The 18,181-nt window shown below is 43.6% G+C and overlaps 1 protein-coding gene across 1 annotated transcript in view; it reads left to right on the forward strand.

The window, feature by feature from the left end:
- The window catches only part of LOC144724514 (plexin domain-containing protein 2-like), a 67,757-nt gene that overhangs the window by 45,287 nt on the left and 4,289 nt on the right, over positions 1-18,181 (forward strand). Inside the window, exons 9-12 of the mRNA XM_078603723.1 lie at positions 9,434-9,515; positions 10,465-10,525; positions 14,150-14,246; positions 16,280-16,425. Coding sequence (XP_078459849.1) covers positions 9,434-9,515; positions 10,465-10,525; positions 14,150-14,246; positions 16,280-16,425 — 386 coding nt within the window. The remainder of the gene's footprint in view (positions 1-9,433; positions 9,516-10,464; positions 10,526-14,149; positions 14,247-16,279; positions 16,426-18,181) is intronic.

An 18,181-nucleotide genomic window follows, 5' to 3' on the forward strand; every position in this document is an offset into this window, starting at 1 on the left:
GTGTATGGGATTCAGGCAGTTCTGGCCGTCGTTGTGAAAGCGGTGCTTAGGCCAAGGGTGCATGCAGTGTGCCAACCTTTTAGATTTATTCCCAAACTTTGAAAAGTGGTTGAAGCACATCCACAAATCTGAGTTGCTGAAAAGGGAGAGAGGGGGGGTGGCGAGTCCTTAAGTTGCAATGGTTTATCGATGGATGTCGCTCAGGCCTGTTCTCTTTTGGCTAACGCCTCCCCTCGGTTTCGACCACCTTCCATCATCCCTTCTGGTGACGAGTCCTGCTCAAGGCTCTTTTTTTTACAGTCGGAATGATGTCTACAACGTGTGTGTGTGTGTTCTCTGATCCACGCATTCTTGGTGCAATTCCAAGCATGCACTTTTCCTTGCCTTTTTGCACGTCCATTTAATAATCTCTTCGCATTATTTATAAATGGTCATAATATTGGTTTCTCCATCATGTGATTGGATCGGCCATAAATAATCAAATCTCCTTTGAATTCATCCTTGGGGGGCGTTTGAGACGTTATGGACCATTCGCCAGCTGGCTAAATCCCTCTGTTTACTCAACAAGCGGTGATTTCCACGTGCGTCAGATGACATTGGTTCTGAGTGAGACTTTAGATCTACCACATGCAGTCCCCGGGAGAGGCATATCCATCAAAGCTGTTACGTAATCGTTTTGTGACTTTTAGCTTAAGTTTACATTTTCTTATTTCAATCTATTGTAATACCTTTTTTTTAAGTGACCATATATATACACATAAAATGTGTCCTAAAATGTTTTAAGGCGAGTTGTACGACCATGCCTATATTAAATAACGCACACAAAGGTATGCTGCTCACACCGCAGGAAGGCACAAGTCTCGTCATGCCCTACATGCATGTCATGTGACAACCACATTGCATGTGGAATGCTTTTGGCCTTATCCAGAGCACTAGTTCAAGAGCTGAATCTAACGATTGTTGTTCGCAATATATTATTCTAATATAGCATAACTGATGCCACTGCAGCCCATTTAATGAACGTGGGCGGTAGCACTGGTCTACAGCTAAAATGCTTAGCGAAATCAATGTAGTCCAACTTTGCTAATTCTGGGTCACTGAGAATGAAAATGATGCTTAAAATTGTTGATTGGCTCTAGTTTTCAAGCTATGCTACTGGTCAGTATATACGACCCGTGACTTGGGAATGGTGGAGGATAAGTGAGTTATAAAGGGAAGGGATCTCAATTTAAACCAGAAATGACTAAAATACATCTTTGACTGGATCTATGTCTGGGTTTGGACAGTTCTTGCTTTTTGAGCAAAACGATGAATGATGCAATATGAACCTGGTGTTGCATCATACATGACATGAATTGCATCCTGTTATTCCTATACGTCATGGATGATGCAATTCTACCTAGGCTTACATCCCTCTGCTGAACAAATTGCCATTTATATGAGCTCTAGAAATCATACAGTGTCGTGCGCTCTTATTTGTCAGTTTGATTTAACAAAGGGACGCATTTCTGTTTAGCCAGAGTGAGCAGAGATGCCTCGTACTTGTGTGAACAAAGCAGATAACTTCCGCTATTCTAGGGTTCTTTCGGTAAAGTCGCGAAGATCGAAAAAATAACAACAATAAAATAATAAAAATTTAAAGAAAGTGCCTTTATTATTTTTATATTCTTGGTTCTTTCGGTGAAGTCACGTTGATAGAAAAATAAAATAAAAATAACAGATAATAAAGACTAAAGCTTTCGTGACTGCAGGAATTCATATTCTTTGGGTCTTTTGGTAAAGCCACGTAGATAGAAAAAATAATCAAAATAATAACAATATCACAACGTTTCGATCGCAACACAAGCAATCGTCATCAGGAGGGGGAAAGCTGGTGAGGCAGGCTGTTTATAAAGGTTTAGAGATGGGCGGGGCAGCTAATGTTAATGTAGGAGAGGTCTCCGTAACCTGCAGTCGGTCTACACCAGGGGTCTGCAACCTTTAAGACATAAAGAGCCACTTGGACCCGTTTCCGAAGGAAAAAATAAACTGGGAGCCGCAAAACCATTGCAACATTTAAAACAAATATAACACTGCATATATTGTTTCTTACCTTATTGCTATATACAGGATCGTGCAGTCAGCTGTCAATCTGAATAAAAAAAGGACTTTTTCACTTAACAATGTAAAATATATTTTTGCAAATTAATAGCTAAATTACCTGGTTAATGGGATTTTTGCTCCTGAACCTCAGTGCACAGTGTCTGCACATCAGGGCTGTAAGACGTCACCTTCATTTTCACACAGGCTTGCAAGCTGTCATCTGTGAGGCGTGATCGATGTTTGTTTTTAATATAGTTCATGTTGGAGAAGACCTGCTCACATACATATGTGGAGCCGAAGATCGACAGGACTCCAAATGCATACTTTTTCATGTTTATATAAGTGTTGGGGATGGCATTCCATGTTTCGAATACAAGTTTGTCCTGTTTGGGAAGGTTTTCAATATCACTCCATTTATGATTCTGAGCCAGAATGGCCTTTTGACGGGCAACATCCTCAAGAGTAGCGGTCAAGCATTTGAACTTGGACACCCATATATCTTTGTCGGCTATATCGGCCAGTTCCATCTCAAGATCAGGTTGACTTACACCTGCAAATGCAGTCATATTCAATAGGGATGGATCGATCGCCAGGGGAGTGACAGGGAAGGATAATGTCGTTTTTTCCTCTCTGAACTCACAGAATCGTTTCCCAAACGAACTTTGCATTGTGGTGATTGCAGACTTGAAATATTCCAAATTTATCGTATCATGACTTTGTTTGAACTCTCTCAAAGAGGGAAAGTGAGACAGTGTACCTCTCTGTAAATCTTTGACAAACACTGTCAACTTGCGCTCGAATGCCAAAACCTCCTCCAGCATGTGCATGGCTGTGCCTCCTTTCCCCTGAAGGGTTGTATTTAGCGTGTTTAGATGTGCTGTCATGTCTACCATAAAATGTAATTTTTCCAGCCACTCTGGCTGTTCCAGCTCAGCAAAGGTGAGCTCTTTGCTGCCCAGGAAGGTTTTTACTTCTTCCAAACATGTGACAAAGCAACGGCAACGTTATTGCCTGTCACCGGGCGGGCAGTGTGGAGCGGAGCGGCGACCTGTCAGCAGCGGCAACGCCAGAGCAGGTGTCACAGTGCGCCTCCTCCCCTCGCTAGCATCCGCCCCGGAGCCGCGGTCAAGGTTCAAAAGAGCCGCATGCGGCTCCGGAGCCGCAGGTTGCCGACCCCTGGTCTACACAAATCAAATCTTTGCACCTCGCTCCACACACCCACACTGCTGACAGTGGAGGTGGACAAGAAAACACAAATCAAGTCATGACCCAAAGTGGTTGATGACATCTTTCCAATGATTGCTGAGTTTAAAACCGTCATCTCGGTTGAAATTGTGTCTGTGTCGGTATATATGGATGGCTTTGTGAACTAATCTTTGTTGATAGCCAGTCGGTTTGCAAAGTATCATCGTCTTGGAGAAAGCAATTTCACGTGAGCCAGCCGCATTAAAGTAATGATCAGCTACGGCAGGAGTATTGGTCCTGCCATGTTTCAGATCTGCCTTATGTTCACGAGCACGGTCTGAGACATGTCGTTTGGTTTCCCCAATGTAACTGCTGCCACAGATACAGCTTAGTTTGTAGACGCCGGGATATTGCTTATCAGGAATTTTGTCCTTCACAGATGGGATCCGGTCACATTTTATGCACTGTTAAATCGGACCTGGATCTTGTGTTTGTTCAAGATTTTGTAAAAAAAATTGGTTATCCCTGCTATGTAAGGTGAGGTGATGGTTTTGATTGGATCTTCAGATGGCTCCTTCCTCGCGGTTGGGATGATGTTTTTGCGGAGGTGTATGTGTTTTGAGTTCACTGATCAGGTGTTCATGGTCAGAGGTACATTGAGCTCTATGGTGTAGCGTTTTGATGAGGGAATTCTTCTGGGATGGATGGTGGTGCGAATCAGGTTTTAGGTAGGCATCAGTATGGGTCACTTTCCTGTAGACAGAGTGGCTCAATGAGCCATCTGGTATCTTTTTGATTCAGACATCCAAGAAGGGTAGCATGCCATCCTTTTCCACCTCCATGGTGAATTTTATTGCTGGGTGTATGGAATTGATGTGGTTGAAGAATTGTTCCAGAGCTGGATGGCCATGTGGCCAGTTGACAAACGTGTCATCCATGTACCTCTTCCACAAAGACGGGCGTAGAGTGGATGGCGTCCGTCTCAAAATTTTTCATGAAAACGTTGGCCACAACTGGAGATAAGGGAGAACCCATTGGGGTGCCTTCAATTTGTTTGTCGACTGTTCCATTCCAAGTGAAGTATGTATTGGTAAGGCAGTGTCTCATCACGGCTGGTACCAGAGGTGTGGACTCGAGTCATGTGACTTGGACTCGAGTCAGACTCGAGTCATGAATTTGATGACTTGCGACTCGACTTGGACTTGCATAACAATGACTTTGTCCCACCTCTGGCTGGTACAGCAGCATTCAGTTCTTGTTGGACCAAATCTTCAATTATTGTAATGCTATTGGGCACAGGAACTTTTTACAGAAACTGCATCGAAACTGATGAACAAATCGCCTGGTTACAGTGAGATGTCTTTAATTGGCGATACCAGGTGAGCTGAGTTAAGAACAGAAGAGGTGGTCTTACCAGTAAATGGCTACAAGGTCTCAGACAAATATCGGGCAGTTTGTAGGTGGGTGAGCCAATGGTGGAGACGATTGGACGAAGGGGTGTACGTCCTTCATGGATGTTTGGTAAGCCATATACTCTGGGTGGTCTAGCAGCAGAAGGTTTTAAGGAAAACCGTTTGGTCGGTTCAATTAATGTGTCTTTACCGAAAGAATCACAGAATATTAATTCCTGCAATCATGAAAGTTTAAGTCAAAATTTAGCTTCTGCTATGTTTGTGAAGTGACTTTTGCATCACAAAAGTGCAGTATAACCACTGGTTAAGAAAGCCTATCACCCTTATTTTGGCTGCTAAATTGGAGATCGGAACAAGATGTGGGGGCCCCACACATATGCTGCAACACTTGTACAACAAATCTTTGCCAGTGGTGGAACAGGAAAAGGAAATCTTTGCCTTTTTCAGTGCCAATGATTAGGAGAGGGCCAACAGATCATATCAGCAATTGTTACTTCTGCATGGCGCCTCCCAGTTGGGAAAGGTGTGTCAAATAAGAAAAAGTGGACTGCATTATCCAAACATTCCATCAGCTATATGCCCAGTACCCCACGGAGAAGGACTGCCGGTTCCTGATGCACCAGAATCATTCTCACTTGAGTCGGACGAGGAAGAGGATGCAACTTCTGGTCATGAACCATCAAGGTCACATGACCCAAATGTCTCCAGTCATCCTCCTCCTCTGAACCACACCTCATAACACAAGGTGAACTGAAAGACCTTGTCAGGGATTTGGAACTACCCATGAGTAAGGCAGAGCTGTTGGGCTCCAGACTGAAGCAGTGGAATTTTCTGGCAGGTAATGTTAGGGTTTCCATGTTCCATGACTGTCAAAAGGATCTTGTCCCATTCTTCTGCATGAAAGGTGATCTTGTAGCCTGCAACAACATCGATGGTGTGATGGCAGCCATCAACATCGCTCATAATCCAAATGCGTGGAGACTGTTAATTGATTAATCGAAGGTGAGTCTTTAAAGCTGTTTTGCTGCATAATGGCAATATTTTGCCATCAATTCCAGTTGGTCATGCAGTCCATATAAAGGAAACCTATGACAACATGAAACAACTTTTCAGGTGCATAAACTATGACCAACATCAATGGCAGCTTTGTGGTGATTGAAGGTTGTTGCTCTGTTGCTTGGTCTGCAGACTGGATACACAACGTATTGCTGTTTTCTCTGCGATTGCAACACAAGCAAACATCATCAGATGATGATTGCTTCTACGTGACTTTACCGAAAGAACCAAGAATATGAATCCCTTGCAGTCATGAAAGCTTTAAATAAAAAATATGCACTTGTATATACATACTAGTTTTTTGCCTTTTATTCCATAATACATTATATTTATATAACCCTTTTGCTGATTTTTAAGTTTTACATGAACAGGACAGGTGACATGTTATCATGTAAAGCAACCATAAACACACATACCTAGGTTTACAATTTACGAGTGACGCTGCTATCTTCACAATATACATAGACGTAAAATGTAAAAACTTAAATATCTTGGGAACAGTAACCAATCGGTTGTTTTAATTGTCATGTGAATTCAGCACATCAAAATCCATACTAAACAGCACATTTAATCTCTGAAGCAGACGATGTCAAAAAAATTGTCCACCATACGCTTTGTTTTTTTTGGTAAAGTCACGTAGGTTAAAAAATAAAACAAATAAATAAAATCACGACGTTTTGGAGGCAACACAAGCCTCCGTCTTCAGGTGGAACCGTCACGGCAAAATCACCGCATCAAGTGAAGAGACCTCAAAGAGACACGACCTTATATACTGGTTAAGGGGAGGGGGGAGGAGCCAGGATGGGTCGTGGGGGTTGATTACCAAAACAGCCTCTGCAGCTACACCTGGAGCTGCAGCCGAGGCCTTGTGATGTAAATGGCGTAAGTAGATAAGCGAGCTAGGATTACGCAGCCTTTTGTTATGCACGCTGGTGGGTTGCAGGCAAGGCTCTCTCCAAATCATTACCGAAAAAAACAGAGTATGTATCCTTGCAGTCACAAAAGCTTCAAATCTAGAATTGTAGACTAGTGTAATCGAAGCACCCAGAGCAAAATCAACGCATGCAATGGGGCAACGCGCTATCCTGTCCAGAGAGGACATTTACACGAGACTGCTATTAACCTATAAGGCTTTAAAGGCTCACCCCACATTACTGGCAGGAACTACTACATGTAGATATTCCATCAAGGTCCCTTAAGATATTCTGATCTCCAACTGCTCGGCACTCCCAGGTCTAGGTTGTGCTCTTTTGGTGATCGGGATTTTGTTACCGTGGTACCCAAGCTATGGAATCAGGCAATCGGAGTCGTTAGATCTATTTCATTCTGCTTTGAAAACCCATCTCTTTAAAGTGGCCTTTCCTCTTTATTTTGGTCAATTGTCCTGGTTCTGTTTTTATTTCCTGCTTTTCATGGATTGGGAAAACGGGCGAATTTGTGTCTTTTCGTTCACAACGTCAGAAAAAAACAACACGAATCAAAATGAACATTTATACTAAAGTAATACAAATTGTAGTCTCCCATCATGTTCTCTTTATACTGTCCTTGGTAGCGGCGTTCAAAGTCCTTGTGAAAGCGCTCGTCTTACTCCTCCGAGTACGCTCCCATGTCCTCCTTGAATTGATCAAGGATATGGACTTTGAGGGACATTCTACAGCCCATTGTGCCATAGTTCTTCGCCAGTCTCAACCAGCTCCACGTAGTTTTCGACCTTGTGATTACCCAGGAAGCCACGAACCACTGCGACAAAGCTGTTCCAAGCCGCTTTCTCATTACTAGTGAACTTCTTGGGGAATTAATTGCATTCCAAGATCTTCTTTATCTGTGGTCCAACGAAGACCCCGGCTTTAACCTTTGCCTCAGACAGCTTAGGGAAGTCTTGAAGGTACTTGAAGGCTGCTGACTCCTTAACTACGGCTCTGAAAAATTGTTTCATAAGGCCCAATTTGATGTGCAGTGGTGGCATCAGCACCTTCCAGGGGTCCATCAGGGGCTCCCACTTGACGTTGTTCCTCCCCACAGAGAACTCGGTCCGCTGTGGCCAGTCCCGCCTGTGGTAGTGTGCCTTGATGTCTAAATCTTTTGTATTAATTTTTTTATTACTTTAGTATAAATACATATACATTTTTATTCATATGTTGTTTTTTCCTGACTTTGTGAACAAAAAGACAAATTCGCTCGTTTTCTCAATTAAAATAGGTAAATTTAAAAATTTCACTGTCCTGGTCACAAAGGCAAAGTTTGTGTGGAATAATAGCCATTTTCTGTACTTTTGAGGGATGAGCAATTAGGAACTAACACTTACTACCCAGGAACAAGAAAACAATTTTTAGTGTTATCAAATTATCATGGGGGGGGGGGGGGGTCACTGGCATCCAAAACCACGACGTGGCACTTGTGCTGGAGACGCTTAACAGCCGGAACGAAGTGGCCGCCACATTGCATTTTTAAAACGCAGTGTGGTTTGTTGGAATATCATTTGTGTCGAGCTGTATTCGTAAAACATTATTGGTGTTCCAGCCACAGTCACATTGCCTTCCTGCTTTCCAGAGACATCTTGCATTTGTTTGGGTTTTTAAAAATATGAAAACCAGTACCAGCTTGGTGGTTTACAAGCACGTTGCACGTTTTCATTGAAGAGTGTAAAAACAGGGTACTGTTGTATGGTGTGTTGTGTTGTGTGTGCGTGCGCATGAACATAATTCGCATGATTTCTATATGGTGCTTATGCTTTTAATTGGTGATGCTAATTAGGTGCACCCTTCAGAAATGTAAGCAGGGATTTTTAAGTGTGCACGTGAAACATGGAAATACTTTAGAGATGTTACACAATTGAAGATGTGTATTGGAAAATGTGGACAAATGAAACCACACATAATCCCTCCAGTTCAGCTTCAAGAACTTGAAAAACTGTCATTTGTGCCCCATGATAGACTACGTGCTTTAAGAACAGACTTTTAAAGTTATGGTTTGTATGTGCATATAAATGAGTCATGACATGGCTGTAAAATGGTCTCCACTCAGTAAATACTTGACTGTATTATAAACATCTGCTCGAAGACGTCCATGGTATATTTAATTAAATTATTTGTCCTGCCCTTCGACGTAAAATATGGAATGCATTCTGATGGTGCCCACTTTAAAGAACTGGCATTGTCAGTTGTGTGCTATCAGCGGAACGTGCAGTTTTTGAAGTCAGCCTGCAAACAACAAAGTCGGCCTTTTTCCAGTGTCGGTAGCTTAGTTTCATTTGTATATTTTTGTTAAAGTTATTTGTTTTACCTTTCCTGTATTCTTGCAGTCATATAATTGTTTTCTATTCTTCTTGTAACGCTCCGACCTGCCCCCTTACTGGACATCCGTGAAACAAAAAAATAGCTTCATAGCTCATCGGATTGCTCCAGTATAAATACATTCTGATACTGAGCTTTTACACTCCCAAACATCGTGACAACATTTCCTCAACAACGCTTTTGTGCGCGGCACGTTGAGATCACACGTGTGTGTGCTGCGTGTCGTGTTCTGCGGTGTTACAGTTTGCGCCCCCATATGCACCCCCCCCCCACCCCCGTGCAGCCTTTCCAGCAGTGAAGGGGTTGAGCTTCTTCCATTTCGCTGCTCGATTTATCCTGCTGTTTTGGAAGAGGCGTTCTTCACTCCCTGAAGCTACCTGTTTCTTTTTCTTGTGATCCTGACAGCGTGCAATCAGTACAAGACGTGTGACGGCTGCCTGTCTGCCCACATCGCATTCGACTGCGGGTGGTGTGGAAGCATCCAGAGGTTTATATTCATTTATTTATTTCGGCTCCTATTTATTCTATGGGACCTTTCTTGCCAGCATCAGGACGATGAAAAAATAAGAATAGGCTTAAAAAAAAAATAGGCTTTCGCCTTTTGGTGTTCTCTGGTCGAACACTGAGACAAAACGATAAAGGCGGCTGTCTCTGGTGTAGACAAATCCGTTGCAAAGACGATGCATAGATTATTATCAGGACACGTTTTGTTTGCGTGATTCACCACAAGTATGTGTGGTTAATGCAGTATTTGATGCCTTGCAGAAGGTGTCTTTGGTGTTTGATCATCTTAATGCTTACTGTTTTTATTGCTGGACAGGCTAATGCCTATTCTTAAATTTTTCATCATCCAAACAACTATTTATCATCATCACGTGCCCATGGTATTCCCACGGCTGGCTGAAGGCCTCTATCTTTTCCAAAACCGTCCGTCGTGGCCCTGCCATGCCACAATCCATCTCAGGTGTGTGCACTGAATTGATCGCACTGCCCATGTCCTGGTGCTGCTCATCCTTTTGGGTGTGTTCCACTGCTTGGACTGCCATTCTGTCACCAGTCTCGCCCATTGGCCATCATCTTGTAACGCTCTGATCCGCCCCTACTCGACGTCTGTGAAAACGAGCTTTGTAGCTCATCGGAATCCTCCAGCAGTACAAATAAATATTCTGACTTTGATCTCTCTTAGCCACGAGGTGCCCTGTTAAAGCTGACTTGCATCTGTCTCTTGATCCGTGTATTCCTCAACTTTGCAAACCTGTTTTTCATCCTGCTTTTTTTCCTCCCCCGTTTCACTCCTCACAATTCTTCGCTCGTAATAGCTCCAGAGTGCAAAATGTGCAGCCATCTATGTGAAGATCTTGAGTAATTCCCACCCCCACCCCCCCCCCCCATGCTTCCGTGTTCGATAGTTACTCATTTTCCGCGTTTTGTTTCAGATGCTCCAGCGGATTTGACCGCCACCGGCAGGAATGGATCGATGGAAGTTGTCCGCAAGAGGTACGATGGGGAATTAACCTGCGCTGTTAAACAAAGTCCTCGTAACATGAAGAGCTTATTTAATGAAAAAATACAACTAGGCTTTACCCCTTTTTATAGTGTAGGCCAATCAGTTTCAACGACGATGCATACATTATCGGAGCATGTTTGTTTGCATGTTTTGCCACAAGTATGTGTGGTTAATGCAGACTTTTGATGCCTTGCAATAGGTATCTAATTGGTTTTTTGATATTTGAACACCTGCTTTATTGCCCGAAAGGGCAAAGCTTATTATGTTTTCATCAATCTTAATTTTAGAACTTTCGTGACTGCAGGAATTATTATTTGGTTCTTTCGGTTAAGTCACGTCTAAAGATAAAATAATAAATTAAATTAAATAATAGAATACGACGTTTCGATTGCAACACACCTGATGATGATTGCTTGTGTTGCAATCGAAACGTCGTATTCTATTATTTAATTTAATTTATTATTTTATCTTTAGACGTGACTTAACCGAAAGAACCAAATAATAATGTTTTCATCATTTTGATACTGGCAAAAAGGTCTCATAGACATGAAGAACCGATAAATATAATACTTATGTGTTCAAATATCTATAGTGATGGACTCGAGATGCACTGTATCAGGAGGCACTCTGTCTATTTATAGCCTTTGCAGGCACAGGGAATGCTACAATAAGGTCAGGGCAGCAACAGACTGCCTGACCCACAACGCTGCAGACGAGGGTAAGACGATGTTGTCGATGATGGCGAAGACTTGACGGGACTTGACGGGCTCCAGGGATCCACTCCAACAACGGCCCCGAGTCCTCCCCGGGGTCCCCCTTTTATCCCCCCCAGTGCAGCCTCGCTCCCCCTTGGCTACGCCCCCCTTCTAGACCCTCCTAGAAGGTTCCCCTGTACCCCCTCCGTCACCTTCTCTCCACGTGCCTTCCTCCCACCTACCCCCTCACCTGCTGGCCGGCAGGGTTGCCATGGCAGCCGAGCTCCTTTTTGCCAGCAGCCAGCCCTCCATGCCGTAGTGACCCATTCCATATCACTAGATATGTATGTTCCTAAGAGTATAGCAATGCACGTGTTCCACTTGTATGGTTGTAGGCGTTGTCGCTAAGCCATCAATGGGTCGCCGTTTAGAATGTTCCTCTGGGTGTGACGATCCATCGTCCCGAGCCAGACCTCCTGGATAGGACAGAGCATTTTCTTTGTTCATCAGAAGTACTGATGCAGAACAGTGTGTTGCCAATCAGCAGTTTCAGCCAGTGGTGCCAATGGACATTTAACGGTCACTTGTATGTATGTGTGGTGAACTTCGCATCGTACAGAGCCAACCATGCTAATTCTAATCATTTATGGCTCCTCGCACAGTACTCCTTACATCGAGATTCTTAACTCGTCCTCCTCAAGAAACATGCTCTGCTACCTGTGTTATTAAATTGCAGTTAACGTGTGTTTTAAAACAAATTTTGTAGGAGTTTTTCTCGTAGCCCTGTATGTGACCCCAAAACTAAGGTCGTAGTGTGTGTGTGTGAGGTGGCTGTGGGGGTTTTTTCTCAAGTCAGCTCCCACTTAAACCCCATTTTGTGGCTCAGGTCTATTTGGGTAAATTGCTATAATCTGCATTTGTCGCCTACTCGCAATGTTTGCACAAGTTAGCTTCCTCTTATGTCCGCTTACTCGTTATTTACCATTGCAATATTCAAGCATATATTTATTGTGCGCAATCATTCGCTGCTTTTCGGTTCTTGATTGAAAAAGGTGTGGTTGTTTCAAGTGACACTGAATGACAAAACTAACCCAGAGGTGGCTTGTATTGAAATGGAATCATAAAATGTATTTGTACTGGACGAATCCGATGAGCTATAAAGCATTTTTTTCACAGATGTCCAGTAAGGGCACTGGGTCAGAACGTTACAACAACAAACAATACAAAAACACGATGGGAGTGCAAAGTATAGGAAGGTCAGCAAATCACTAAAAAATATACAAATAAAATGTAACTTTTTTTTAGCTGCTTTTTCGGAAGCGAGCTGGCCAAAATGACAGCTCAACGAAGTGTCTTAACATGTGGAAATTTATAGCAGCCAAATACTCTAAACGAATGATTAGATAATAAAAAAAATCTGCTGAAACGATGCACTCCCAGAAGACCATGTGGACCTGATGAGTGTTTAAAAACGCACATTTACTTTTGTGTGTGCAGCGACGGGTATTAGAAGGAGGCGTATTGTCCATGTGTCTTCTTTTCCTCGTCACCACTGCTACGCTATTGGTTATTTTGTGTTGAGCATTTATGTTAAGGGCGCCCTCTACTGGGCAGGCTGATGGTCATGGATGAACACAAACCCACCTTCCACATCGAGGTTATGGATAGTGCGCCCCATTGGAACCCCGATGACGGTATTGGCTTCCTTTATCCCACAAGTCAAGCTCTTCCAAAAGGGGGGCGGGGGGGGTACCCAGATCTGTGCTGGTCACCAGCCAAGGATCTGGCAGCTTGGCCGTTGCATTCAAGAGTGAGCGACAAACTCGCGCGACAACGATCATTTGCTCAACGGACGGTACAGTTATCGGGCGTCGCATATCGTACGAAATGTCGCAGTGCTGCCACGTCGTGGCCACCTTCGGGGGCCGTGCATTTAATTATTCCAATATATTTATTTCCCGACGAAAATGCGCATGAGCAACACTTTGTTAGACACGAATAGCTGTTGTCAGTTGAATTGATGCTTTTTATGTAATTGATGGCATGGCAATTGTGATGTCATGAATGTAAAAGTTGATTTTATATTTTGTGTAATTGTAAGTGTTATCGATTTTTTTAAGTTGCAATGATAATAAGACTTATCAAATATTTATATTGAGTGAACTGCAATAAGAGCATGTGGATAATTTTAATTTATACTAGAACTATACTACAGCAAACCGTAAACCCATGCAAAAGACAATTACAAAATTATGGAAAATGTATATCACGATAACCTTCATCTTGTGAAATATTATATCATAAAAAATATAATATGGAAACCCTACTAACCCCTTTATTAGTATAGTAGGGCTAATCTTAATATGATAAGGTTTGAATAGTCTCTTCTCAGTGAGCTTTCACTAATAATCTAGATTTGAAGTTTTCGTGACTGCAGGGATCCATACTCTTTGGTTCTTTCGGTAAAGTCACGTACATGTAGGTATAAAATAAAATAAATTTAATCACGACGTTTCGGGCGCAACACAAACGTCCGTCATCAGGTAGGACAACCACAGCAATTGTTTCTTGCTGTGGTTGTCCCACCTGATGATGGACTCATGTTGTGCCCGAAACGTTGTGAGTATAGCTTTCACTGATGCTGCTGTATGTCTGTGCACTTGGTGCTGAAGCTATAATTTAGTCATGTGTACAGATTTCCTTAGAAATCATGACGACCTTAATAGGCACTTTCTCACAGCACTTGCACAGAAAGGCTGCGGTGTGCATGACAAATGCCGTATTTGAATGGTGCATCATATATGTTATACGTTGCATGTGATTTTACAGTTGCGCGTTATGTGAAGGCACGCTCTAAATTTTGCCTTTGAAAAAGTGCCGTGGGCTCTTACCTGGTTAACGCATCGTCTGTGTGCACAGGCAAGCACGGAGAGTTGCCCTGCTGATGAGCTCGCAAGCCGAGGCTCTGAAGAACAGAAGCCACCGCTGGCTGCCAGGCCCACATCGAGTGGCAGGAGTAAGTCCCCTGAGGTTTGGCGAGCACTGGGTAGCGTTTTAAAGTAACAAAAACCTTTTTTTATTTTATTTTGGTTTAACATGTGGGCTTTTCGCGACCAATATCCATGAAAGAGGGTTTAAATTTTTTTTGGGTTAGATCGCATAAATATAAATGTATCGTTAAACCCGCCACCGCCTGACGCAGCCAATTAGTAAGGTTTGTCACGTCAACAAAACATGCCATATCGTTACTCGTTTCAGAAGCGACTTGGCCACAAATTATAGCTCAACAAAGAGGCTTATCACGTGGAAATTTATACCAGCCAAATTATCTAAATGCACGTTGATTCTAAATGTGGAGGAAAAAACCGGAGGACCCAGAAAAAAGCCATGTGACCACGGGGACAACATGCAAACTCCGAATATGCAGGTGTCAGGATTTGGATCAAACCCACAACCTCCTTTAGACCAGTCGAGGTAGTTAAGATTTCGCCACCTGTGGGGCCCTAGTTAACATCTTGCCGCCGTTTTGGTATGCTTGTGTAGCTTGCGACTCTAGTCTCGCCTTGAGCTCTGAGATATAAATGGATTGGATCGTCTTTGTTTACAATGACATTTTTGAAATATAATTATCTGAGTCACATGATTGTATTTTCAAATCATAATTATTATTATCTCCCCACACACCGCAAGTGATTTCCTGTGGACGAAGGGACTAAGGACAGGATTATGGTTGGCATTTTCCCTTGGAAAATGTTTGCTTGGAACACGATCGCACGCTTGATGCCAGTATTATCCAGTGGAATATTTTTGCAAGTTGTTCCTAAGGAGTTTGATTGTGGTTATTGTAAACATTATTCTTGATGTTTCAGCTGGCCTTCCAATCATGTTTAATTTCGCAATGCAACTCTTCATAAACCATACGCTTTAACGCGCACAAAATTATTTTATGTATTTCTTTCTTACCTGCATGGACATTTGTATGTATGTAGAGCTTATTTTTGCACTGTACGTAGCCAACCGTGCTAATCAGAGGTGTGGGGGAAGGACAACAAACTAAACACAAAAAGCAGTCGTAAAGAAATGAGTTTTCAATCTAGTTTCCAAAGTGCATAGCTGTAGTTTGTTCCTAATGTCGGAAGGAAAAGCGTTCCAGATGGCCGCAGAGGCTCATCTTAAAGCGTGCGATGCGGTGACCGTCTTTGTTCGATGGCCATCTAAAAGCCGCTGCGAGGACGACCGGAGTTCAAGTGATGGTTTAAGCTCCTCGATGAGATCGGCGAGATATTGTGGTTCATTTGTGGCAAGCGCAAGCACCAAGTGTCGGGAACTGTATAATTAGACCTTTGCCTGAGCTGCAAGATACACTCTGAAAGCTACTTTGGCACATTCACACCCTCTGGAGTGTCCACCTATGGGATCGGTGGACGTTTTGCTGTCTAACCCAAAATGACAATTGCGTGAAAATAAAATACCCTCACGGAGACCAGAATAGGTGTGTTCCGATGGTAAAATAAAGTGTAATAAAATCTCACATACCTTTTTGTCAATCCTCTGCTGGATTAAGGCCTTCCAACCCAGTGTCTATTTATGGGGATTGTTTAACCATACCTCACCACGCTGGTCAGTGTGGTGGTGTTGTAATTGGGGCATTGGCAGGACCTCTTTAGATATCGCTCGCTACCGATGATGTATCTCTGGGCATTTGATAGACATTTAAAAACCAACTATAGATGCCACAATCTGCACGGATTTTTGGTGGATTCGGTGGCTCTGGTTCTTGAGCTACCGCACGACGAACCTTGCCCAACAGAGTTTGATTCTCGGCGAAGGTTAATATCGGCGGCACGTGACTTCTGAGCCAATCCTGCTCCCGAACCTACTCCCTACCTCCTTCCACCATCCCACACTGAACCAGAGTGGTGAAGTACGGTCAGAGTAACGCTCGCTCGCCTGCACAGCGTCCAGCAGCAGCGCGGTTGACAAACGAGCCGTGGCCGCGTGCGTGTTGCGATCGACGCCGACTCCGTGGCGTGCCGTGCGAGCGAGCAGAGGCGGTGCGCGGAGCGACGTCGATGAGCAGCGTGCTGCTGGCGGCGAGCCTCTCGCTGGCGCTGCTGCTGCTGCTGGCAGCGTGCGGCCTCGCCCTCTACGTGCACCGCTACCCCACCTCGTCCGTCAGCCTCTTCCTCATTGAGGTGAGTTGCTCGCGGCCGCTCATTATTATACCGGACCCTTTTTTGCCACTATCAAGATGATAGGAAAAAAAATTGGCTTTGACCCCTTTCCGACAAGAATATGCAGGTGTTAAGATGTTGTGTGGTTAATGCAGACTTTTGATGCTTTGTGATAGATGTATATTTGGTATTTGAACATCTTAACATCTCCTGTATTTATATTCTTTCGGTCTTTTGGTATAGTCGTGTAGACAGGTTCAAAGGAAATAACCAAAAACTACGACGTTTCAATTGCAACACATGACAATCGCTTGTGTTGTGATTGAAACGTCGTAGTTTTTTGTTATTTTCGTTGATCCTATCTACGTGACTTTACCGAAAGACCCAAAGAATATTAATTCCTGCCGTCACGAAAGCTTTAATTCAAGATCTCCCGTGTTCTTGCTGGAAAGGACAAAGCCTATTCTTTTTTTTTAATCTTAATTATTGTTGGGCTCCCTTGATGTTAAGCAATTTGCAGCGATGCCGCTGTTTTGCTGGTACTGGTATTTGTGTTTGCGCTTAAACAAAAAAATCCGTTCTGCAGTTATTCCTTCGAGTCAATGTCGTGGTATATTTTGTCGAGAGAGAATCCACAGGCCCTTTACAATGGCAGCATGAATACGGTCATGAGCCATTCAAGAGCTGTATTTTTTTTATTCCTTATACTTACCGTTGGCCACGGTCGATCCACTGCTGGAAGAAGCAGCCCTCCCCAAAGCCGGTCCTGCAATGTCATAATCCACCCAGCAGCTGCACACTAATGTCATCGTTGCGTCTCCTCTGTGGATGCGTTCCATTCCTGGGCTGCAACTCTGTCGTCATTCTTGACCATCCGTCATTTAATTGAAAGGTGCCTTCCACTCATGCCTCAAGGTGCCTTGTAAGAATAAGGAAAGGCCACGAGAGACAAACTATGTAGAATAGACTGACTTGGGAAGATGTGGTTTTAAGACGAGACTTAAAGGTACCCACACTGTCGGATAAACAAATTTCCAATGGTGGAGAATTCCACATCCGTTGCGCAGACACAGCAAATGCCCACTCCCCCAGGAACGCAGCCGGGATCGAGGTACGCGCAGAATTGTGCCCTTGAGCGGGTGTACGGATGACGCGATTAATATGGAAACACATTTTATAACGCAAATGTGAATTGGCTATAATAAGATTGAGTGAACAGAACGACATCGTGCCAGGTAGAAATGAGTACTGCTGCCTCGGCCGTAAAACCGGCGGGATGCTGCTGGATGCTTCTAGATGTTGTTCAGCCTGCATACGCATCTCACGTGTTTATCGCGGACTGTGCTTTAGCCTATTATATTTATTCAAATGCGATTTTTTTTTCCATAATGCGGTGTTTTTTAGGAACACAGCTACCGAGTTATAGGAGGGCAGACTGTATTAATGTGGTTATCGGATAAATAATGAGCACTTGTCCCAGGAAAACCGGAGCACCCGAAATAAAATCCCAGGCGTGCGAGGGGGAAGTGTCGTATCCCATAGGTGGTGGATGGCTTACTTGTCAACTATCAGCAGGTGTGGAGGGCAATTCAACACTTCTGGGATCTCCTAATAATGAGGGCAAGAGCAACAGTCATCGAGTGTGTTTACACCTTTACTTCAAATGTAACTTTCCCCTCTGAGGTGTTTTAGTTAGGAATTGCGCTCACAACCTGGGAAGCGTGGGGAATTCATAGTATGCAAGGGCAGCTGGCGGATGAAGTGGGGAGGGTATGAG

Source organism: Lampetra planeri, chromosome 21 (genome assembly GCF_965212315.1).
Source record: "Lampetra planeri chromosome 21, kcLamPlan1.2.h2, whole genome shotgun sequence".
NCBI lineage: Eukaryota > Metazoa > Chordata > Hyperoartia > Petromyzontiformes > Petromyzontidae > Lampetra > Lampetra planeri.